The following is a 9,993-nucleotide window of genomic DNA, read 5'->3' as shown; positions in this document are numbered from 1 at the left end:
TTGTTATCGCCTTCTCGAACATAATCAAGAACTAGGCTTCGCCTCGTAGTTTGATAACTATTCGATAGCGATAACAACCGTGTAGTATTATTCACTATTTAACTGTCGTTGTTGTAACAACATTGCAAAATTTATCGAAGAAGTAACTTGTTAGCGCCCCATTAATGCTACGGAAGTTCAGAAATGGCAGCTCTGCGTTCGGAATACACTTATTTAAAACATCAATGTAAAAACTGGCAAGAAAAACTGACAGAGCAGCGGAAAAAAAGTACTCAAATCAATTACGGGTTATGTCTTAAGTTATACAACTGGTGTAACCGTGTATGGGTAAAAATAGTAACCGTAAGAATATTTGACCAAGCGTCAGCTTTTATACATAACGTGCAACTCTAAAAAGAGGTTTTCGAAGTTGACTTTTTCTGATGCTTTTGAACATAACCGAACAAACTGCTGCAATACAACATGACAGGACCCGGCTATGGCTTAAAAGTGAAAGAGTGCTTCATTTATTGATTAATATCAAGTTTCCTTACAATTGCGCGAAATTGTTGAACTGCCAAAAACAGTAGAACATAAAAACATAGCCGGCAGATTGCCGGAAAATAGCCGCGATAGACGCTTGTGGCCTACCATGAATTGAAACAACTAAAGAAATAAGATTGACAGATCGACCACCAGCTTTTTAATAGACCACTAGACTTTTTGGGTTAGATTCGGACTGTCATTTTTATGAGACTTACTTGCTCTACAAGGAAAAAACCCTAATGGAACTTTTTCAAAATTAATATTCGATATTAAAACTCAAGACTCTATTACTCAGGAATTAGGGCATATAAGTTTGGCGCTACTTAGAAGCACACTATTGACCTTTAATTAGTAAATGTTCATAAAAGTTAAAGTTCCATAAGTGAGTTCAGAAGTCATTTTTTTTAGTGAGATAAGTCACCAATTTGACCTAAAAGCAGAAATGACGTCACGAACACAAACTTTAACTGCTAAGCGAACGAAGTCACCGAAGTCAATGAAAAAGTCAATTCCAAGAAGTCAGGATAAGACGAAGCAAAAATTTGCTAGACGATTTAAAAAATTAGGAGCGCAATAATAGCCGCCTGGAATTGCTGACGCGGCTATTAAACACTTAATAAAAACCTCAAAACATTAATTTATTTGACATAGGAAGACGGAGGGGAGGGGCGGTTCCCCATAACCGAGTAACGTCGAACAAACTGCCCCTAAACAAGAACGTTGAAAAACGAAGCTAACCACTACGCAAAATTTTATTACTTCAAATTTAAGGGTAGATGTTATTCTGTCATTTAGTTAACCGGCAACTAAAATTTTCCGGTGTAGTAAAAAGAAACCCAGCTGTTTACTTTTGCACAGATAATGGTTTGTATAGCCTAATAAGAGGTTGATTATCCAATAAAATAATTATCCAGAAAAATAACCAGAAATGTTATCCAGAAAACATGTCACAATCTGGTCACAATATTATCCACGTCACAATCTGGGACGGCGTGCGGAAACAGTTCAAGCAAAAATGACTTCGATAAAAAATTAATTTAAACCTAAACTAACGAAACTGTACATGTAATTTGGATTAATACTTTTATAGAAATCTAATTCTTCAACATCAGAAGGCACGTGAAGTAGCACAAAGTCTTTTACAAGTTGATACAAAGAGTCACTATTGTTGTCACGAGCTTTGCATACGTTGACATGATCCGATTTTAAGATTCGAAATTTGCCGAAGCCAGGGTACGCCGAGACGACCGGAACGACGACAAAAGAAGCACCCAGGGCAAATTTAGTCGGAAGGCTCTCTGCCACACTTAAGACATCAACTTCAGGCATTGTCAGCATCAGTTTCACGAAATTGAAGTTGAGCAGAGAGCAAGTTCCGTAGTCTCCCAACTGACTCAAAGTTTTGCTCCCTCTCACCCAGGCTGACGGAAGTTTTCCCAACTTCTTAGCAATTGGGGATCCAAAATGGGGCGTGGAAAGGAACAGGATTCCTGAGAGATTGTGAAACACTGGATTCTTAGAGCTGTGTTTTTCTTGTTCATCAAGCATCAGCATTTGCTTGATTATCAGACCACCCATTGAGTGACCAATAAGTAGAACTGGATTTGCGGAACCTTTATTTCGTTGTATGACCTTCATCTTTTCGTGCAATTCCCTGGCACGTGCTTCAACTATATTTTCCATCTTAACACAACGCCCGTCTTGGTATATCTCCAAATTTGCTTCCACAGTTAAAGTATCATAGTCCATAAAAATAAATCTAACATTATGCGGAAGATCTTTCAACAACCAGTCAATGGGCCAACTAGTGAGAAAATTGTCAAATTTAATACCAGCATGTCGCCACGTGTAGAATGCACTGCCATTTAAGCCGTGAAACCATACTACGTCCAATGTTTTCCCATCTTTGGAACCTTTTTCGTCATTGGAGCTAGGTTCCCAAATGAAAATGCCATTCGGAATCTGAGCGTCGACATTATCCAGATTCCACAAACAATTCTGTCCAATCAAACTCAAGCAAGATAGTGTTTTCGATTCGGACCAATCCTTTAACACTTGCATCAACTTTTGGTTTTGCAGCAACAGCGAGCGATGGTTTTTGTTCAATGTCACAGAGCACAAAAATCTCCCACACGCTATGGGCAAAAGAAAATTGTAAAACGAACCACGCTCGGGTGCAAGAGTTATAGTCTCAGCGACTAATGCCAAAACGTCTCGAATGAAAGTAAATCTTGGATTCTCTTTCTGCGTCATTTTATGCGCTATTACCAAAAATTTGTACAAAATGCGTTTCAATTCTTCGTTTGCGGCTATATTTCTATTCTCATAATACTCAATTGAAGAAATACCATCAAAGGAATCGTTGAGAGAATCCTGGAACCTTCCGGGTGGTCGGTTGGAACTATACCTTCCTTCATCGTGATGCAAAATCTTGTACCATGCTTTAAACGTCACATTCAGGTCATTCTCAAGCGACTTTGAAAATTTTTGGTTTGACTGTTCATTTTGTAACAGCTCGGCAAGGCCCTTAGTTATTCTAAACACATTTCTCGAAGAGTCGTCAGAAGAAAATCGATCTTTAGTGCCGTCTAATGATGAACTGCTTGGTTCAACTCCATCGCGCGCACTGAGGTTAAGATCATTTTGTTTATCAATCTTCGACAAAGCTTGTTTTGATAGAAACGTAACCTGGTCAAAACTTTTCTGGAATAACGACCTCGATTCACTCAAAACTGATCGATACTTGTTTTCCCCGTCCTCAGTTTCTATATTGTTGTTTAAGTACTTTCTGGCTACAACTACGCCACTGAGAGACAAAAACCCAACTATGGAAGCAGTCTTGGACATGCTTGTGCAGTTGAACCATTTACAATTCCAATCATTTCCACATTACCTGAAATACAAACTTCTGTTCTTATTTATCAATGCAGCCCTTATCATGCCTGCCAAGCATCCTTTTCATACGTGCCTACCATCGTTTGTTGCGAATTAAGTTATGACTAAAGAAAATCGATCTAATTTAATCACAGAAAGTAACAAAGGCAAAAAATATTAGAAACAACTGCATAAAGAATTTTTTTCCTCAAAATCATGACAGTTCAATTTTTGAAATCAGCTTGAAAATTAACTGATTGCTGACTGTGACAAACTAATGATTTGGAAATCCATTTGCGCTTGGAAGTGTGGCATGTGAAGATACGGCAAACATGAGAACACAGATCAGATCAGATGAAATTTTACTGCGTACTGTTGTCTCCCGTCAGTTGATAGCTGTCGTCTGATTCTCGTTCAACCTGAAAGCGAACGCGCAGGCCTCACTTCTGGTGAACAATCGAAACAAAAAATCCGATAAGAACCATTACTCTACGTTCAAATTGTTTCATAAATGAAAGCCAGCGTTTTTTAGAAGAAGCGAGCAACCAATGTGAAAAGCCCAATTATTGGCATGTTTTTATGGTTACAAATTCTTTACAAAATTTGTTGTAAAAGGAACCATTAAGAAGGTGAATCTTCTGATAATATATATATTATACTACATTAAGTAAATCATAAAATTTTTCTTAGACTTTACAAGATATGAGTTTACAACTACCAGATCTTGCAATAAACTACTCGTAACTTCTCAAACAATTCCAATGTAATCCACCGAACCAGATAAAAATTCGGTCAGTTAAACCCAAAATACACTAAAGCAATGTTTGCAGATATTTACACATTTAAACAGCCGGCAAATAGCCGCTGTTGAAACCACTGATCCGCATCGGGATTGAAACAACTGTAGAAAAAAAGAGATAAAATTGACGGTCAAAAAACTTAAATTGGACCGCAGTTTTATTAGAGTCAACAAAAATGGTGAATTCAGTCCCGAAAATGAATATCTATAAGCTTAAAACTAAAATCAGGTCTTCGACCATTAAGTCTTAGTGCCCAGACTTTATTGGTTGACGCCACTTTGATTTCGTTTTTCCACAATGAGCGTATTGATGTAACATTGCAGGATGAATCTCAAAATCCATTCAGTTGAAGCAGTGAATTAGGTAAGTCATAAATCAAACGCGACAGACTTACGTAAAACGTGATCGAAAAACAAAACGAATTTGAAAAAAAAACGTAGCAGGACCAGTCCTGAATTACAATTTAAACAAATGAAAAAGCTGAAGACAAGAACATCAGCCTCTCTAAACGAACAGCTCCCATAAGAAACAAATCATATACCAGGACGTCCTCAGAAGTAAACAGAGCACTACAAACTTTAAACAAATTTACTTCTTTTCCATTTTAGGAAAATGTTATCCAAGTTATATGTCAAACTACGTCAATTTTGAAAGTTCTCAACACAATGGGAGTTTAGACAGCAAGCGCCAACGTTGTAGAAATCAAATAGTGACAAACTATAAGAATAAACAACCTTTGTCAAAAACCTGTTATACGATTTCAATGAAAAAATGCGGCATCAAAGTTTTAAAAACCCAACCAACGCTTCAAATCTTTATCATCTAATGCTCTTTCGATACCCAACTCCAATGAAAACCATTTAAGAGCACGTAACAAAAGTAGCAACAATTGTCCGCAACAAATGGTATTACGTCGACAAGTCAACAAATATTAACATAACTGCCTAACGTCGGGCGAATTGCTCTCAAACGACCGGCGAGCGGTTGGCTTCGTCAGTAGCTAGCCACGGGGGGGGGGGGGGGGCACCGTGGGCTGATGGGGTGGGGCAACAGTAGAGTGGTGGGCAACAGCGGGGGTCTTCAACCTCTGATGGGGTGGGGCAACAGTAGGGTGGTGGGCAACAGCGGGGGTCTTCAACCTCTAAGAAAAGCATACTTGGAGACTAGTGAGCTGAAAGGCCCTATGAGCACTTAATGACCACTGGGCGCTACCTGTTTATCCGTTTTTGAGTACGAAAAGTCAAATGGGTCAGACAAAAAATCGGTCAAGCAAAAAATCGCATAAAAAAGACCGACAGGACTAATATAATTACTACAAATTACGTTTGAGAGCAATTAATCAGCAATAAACTGAAACCTTAAGTGGATTCCGTTATGACTTATTAGAGAGCAAATCCACTCCAAAATGAAATTTCCACTATGAATGAAAATGACTAAAAACATCTAATACGAATCATTAGAAAATCCAGCGACTTGTCATTAGTGACAATGATTGACAGATCAACGCAAAACTGAAAGAACTCGCAAAATTTAAAAAAAAAAAACGCCAAAAAATTTTCAAAACAAGTCTTGTCAAAGAAGTTAAAACCTTGTTTTGAAATTGAATTTTTATTTTACCTCAAGAGTTAAAAATGATAGGACCAAAGAGTCCTATAGTGAATGAGACTAAGTGCCAGAACAACAAAAAAGACCAAAATCCGCAAAACCAGAAAAACTAATTGCTTTAAATAGCAAGTATTATAAGAGCCGAGAAAAACTTTGGATCTTTTCTGTTTGTTCCCACCCCCGCTTAGTGGGAGCATATTATTTCCACCCCCAGACGCACAGGCCATATTTTAACATAATGATTTACTATGTAATGGCACGAGCTCTGTAACGGGGGGGGGGGGGCGCATAACGTACTGGGGGGGGCACAAACGGAAAAAATCCAAACCGTTAAACAAGAAAAGTAATTGATCAAAATGTGACTCATAGGAGAGCCACATAGATCTCTCTATTAAAAAATAGATTAAAAAATAGAGAAATCCAAATGTTTTTTTTTGAGAACAAAGAGTTTTAAATTTATTAAAACCATTCGTTCAATTTCAATTCAAATAATCGAACTATTTAAAAATGTCAGTTTGAAAAAGTCACGACTTAAAACTACTCTGTTCGGTGTTCTTACTACCCCAGGGTGATTAAAATCACTAATCCAATTTGACCTCGCATTGTCAAGAAAAAAGTCCAAAAACGACAACTCACCTCATGGTTGAAAATTAGGTTAAACTTGTGAAACTTCGACAAGACGATTTAGAACTTCCATTTATTCCAAATCTACTTCCAAAGTTACTTGCATTGACTTTTATTCTAGGAAATTCAATTGATTCGCAAAATGAACAACATAGCTAGCAGATTGCCAAAAACAGCCACAATAGCTTCGTAAATCTGCAGTCTCAAAAAGATAGAAGAAACAGTCCGAAAGAAACTTTTAAAAAGCTGAGATGTTATATTTTGGTTAAGAATCTGTTTAACGTATTGCTGCTTTTATTAACTGCCCTTAAATGCGCTCCAGTTAGAGTGAAGCGCAATCAATTGAACTTACCTATTTGAAATTTAAAAAAAAAATCAGAGGGAGGACGTCATTTTTTTGAGTGAAGTCACGTCAGACCAAAAATTAAATCACTCGAATGAACAAAAAAACTCTAATAAGAGTGAAAAATGACGTCACGCACGCAATTCAGTTGAAATTCTTTGAAAGCATGAAACATACCCGGCACATTGCCGGAAAATAGCCGCCGTTGATTCCAATAAGCATGATTGGGATTGAAAGAATAGATATTGAAAAAAAAATTTTGTACAAAAACATTTTCCAAGTCCGATTTATTTTGATGGCATTTCGTAGTTGAACATACTTCTGTTTCTTAGAGAGAGGCTACAGGGGCTACTATCAATACCAATAAACACTAAAGATGGTAACTAAGACTTATAGGAACGGCGTTCAAATAGAGGGCATCTAAATTTGGGCTTTATGGGTTTATCCCGTTTCTATTTCTGACTTCAATTTTTTATACTGACTCTGTTTATTTTGAATTGCTTTGCTGAGCAACTGATGTTCAAAATCACTTTTAGCAGAATGAGAGAAGAGAGAAACTAGCCTAGAGAAGTCAAAAAAATATCACGCAAAATGTTGATAAAGCGGCAAAATGAGGTACAGCGAAACATTTTTTATTCGAAGAAGTAAAAAAAAATAGGAGCGCTATAATAGCCGGCTGAGAAGATGAGGGCGGCTATTAACAAAAGACAGGTTTGAACTGATTGTGACGTCATATGGTCGTAATCCGGTTGGCAGAGTAAAAAATACAACCTGGATAATTCCGAAAGAAACTGGAAGCGTCGGAACTTCACAAAAAGCGTACTTTCAGCTACAACCATTTGTTTTTGTCTTAAAATATTAACCCTTTACTTCATCACATTTGATCAAAAAAACTAAACCGTTGTCATATCGAAAACGACTGGAGCATTGGCATCGTTGTAAGAAGTTAAAATGAAAAGTATTACCATATCATTCAGTATCACTACAAAAGACTGCAAATATTTAAAATAAAAGACATAATTTTGACTTAAAAAAACACTGAAAATTTGATAGAGCAAAATTTCATATAAAAAAAGCATTCAGAAACGTTGAAAAACGGCCAAAATTCTTGGGATTGTCAAATACTGAAAATCTCGGTTAAATGACACGTCTAAAAACATGTCATGAAAAAAAGCATGATACCAGTCTTAAAAAGTAGAATTCTGCGACCAATTCTATGATACAAAAGACTTGGCGTTAATGCATGAGGCACGTAAGATTTTTGGAAATCTCCCTTGCTGCAGATATCCGACGAAATGGGTTCCAACTATAGCAAAATTTAGTTAATCAAAAAAGACAAAAGAACAGTAGACAAACCAAAAGACAATAAACGAAATCAATTCAGCAAAATCCCAATGTTGCATTAAATTAAACGAAATAAATTCGAAACAAAAACGTAAAAATCTTAGAAAAAGGTTATAATCATCAAATTTTTCAAACAGATGAGCAAATAGAACAATACAACGCGGATAAAATGACTGGGAAAACCAACAAAGATTGGCTCTTGATTTTCGAAAATTAAAAATGGGATTAAAAACAACTGAAGTAGAAAAACAACGGCAATTGATTGTTTAGCATTAGAGGCTTTAAAAATTCTATAGCCATTCTCCTCAGGAGATTAAAACTAAAAACAGTTCAAAGGTTCGAACATTGACATATTTTCCTAAAAATGTCAGAAAACTTTTCAAAATGGTGCTTACGAAAAAAGTTTTTACTGAATTTCGAAGAATTAACTTTATAAGAAAATTTATATTTTTTAAGAAAATGAAAGTAGGGTCCCCGAGGATGCACAAGAAGACTTAGTAATTAAAAGCAAAATAAAAACTAGAAAAATTGGACAAAAATCGCCAAAACCGGATTAGCATGTGCACAAATTTATAACAAAAAATCTCACGTTATAAGAGACATTCAAAGCATGAATTTTCCAAATGTAAAGTCCGTATGCATTAATTTTCGAAAAAAAAGTTTCAAGATCAAATGTGAAATATTAATGGAAAAAAAACAAAAAAAAGTTTAAAAATTGAGAAATATGTGCCCATTTTACACTTGAAACGCATTGGGATAATTTTCAGAGGGTTACATACCCACACAGCATCGAATAAAAATTTCCACAAAAAAAACATTATTAACAAAAAAAACTGGCCCAATTGGACACAAAATGGCTAAAAATGGTTATCTATATGCTGCGGTATTTTGTCAAAAAACACTCTTGAAAGTCGAAGGGTCATTCACTGAACGCAGCGCATAATCAAAAAACTTTTCTCACTCAGTAAAAATTAGTTTGTACGGCAATTTTAATCACTTTTGCTTTTAGGTCAAAAACACCGTCTGAATGAGTAGTACTTCCGGTAAAAAAAACTCAAAAAAAAAACAAACTCGTCTTTGAGTCGTAAAAACAAAGAGAAGGCCAATAATAGCCTTCGCTATGGCATTGCGGCTATTAATAAACAATTGTCTTTAGATTTATTACATTTCAGGTAAATAGAGATACCCAATGCCTCCATTTTCAAGTAGCTGATGTTGCTAAACATCATTTTATAATAGAATCAGTTCAATTTAAATAACCAATTGATATTATCCACAAACTTTTTGATGTATCAAATCTAAAAAAAACACTTTTAATACATTACCTGTAATTTTCCCGAGCAATTTTCCACTTCCCATCCACCTCAGCCAGCAAGAAGGTGTGAGAAAACATGTGCATCTTGCGCCCTGCAAACAGCGACATCTCCGATAAAACACTGATAAATTAAACAAAAGATCAAAGACTAAAGTGCCTCATATTAATTACATAATTCCCTTGAATTATCAGCATAACTCTAAACATAGCCGGCAGATTGCCGGCAAATAGCCGCGATAGACGCTTGTGGCCTTCCATGAACTGAAACAACTGAGGAAATAAGATAGACAGTGACCACCAGTCCTCTAAGAGACCACTAGACTTTTTGGTTAGATTCGGATATTAATTACATAATTCCCTTGGATTATCAGCATAGCTCAAAACATAGCCGGCAAATAGCCGCGATAGACGCTTGTGGCCTTCCATGAACTGAAACAACTGAGGAAATAAGATAGACAGTGACCACCAGTCCTCTAAGAGACCACTAGACTTTTTCGTTAGATTCGGACTGTCATTTTTATGAGACACATACGCTCTATAAGAAAAAATCCCTAATGGAGGTT

The 9,993-nt window shown here is 36.3% G+C and overlaps 1 protein-coding gene across 1 annotated transcript; it reads right to left on the bottom strand.

The window, feature by feature from the left end:
• Nucleotides 1-1,545: 1,545 nt before the first annotated feature.
• LOC142344651 (protein SERAC1-like) lies at nucleotides 1,546-3,778 on the bottom strand. The gene has a single exon (XM_075396469.1). The coding sequence runs from the start codon at nucleotides 3,370-3,372 to the stop codon at nucleotides 1,558-1,560; it is 1,815 nt and encodes a 604-aa protein (XP_075252584.1). The 5' UTR covers nucleotides 3,373-3,778; the 3' UTR covers nucleotides 1,546-1,557.
• Nucleotides 3,779-9,993: the final 6,215 nt, after the last annotated feature.

The sequence above is a fragment of the Convolutriloba macropyga genome, chromosome 8 (genome assembly GCF_964194025.1).
Source record: "Convolutriloba macropyga chromosome 8, txConMacr16.3, whole genome shotgun sequence".
In the NCBI taxonomy this organism is placed as follows: domain Eukaryota; kingdom Metazoa; phylum Xenacoelomorpha; order Acoela; family Convolutidae; genus Convolutriloba; species Convolutriloba macropyga.
The sequence above is the reverse complement of the archived record's forward strand: the minus strand, read 5'-3'. Positions and strand labels throughout refer to the sequence as shown.

Coding starts and splice junctions, on each gene's coding strand:
- LOC142344651 (XM_075396469.1), bottom strand. CDS start 3,372: ATGTCCAAGACTGCTTCCATAGTTGGGTTTTTGTCTCTCAGTGGCGTA.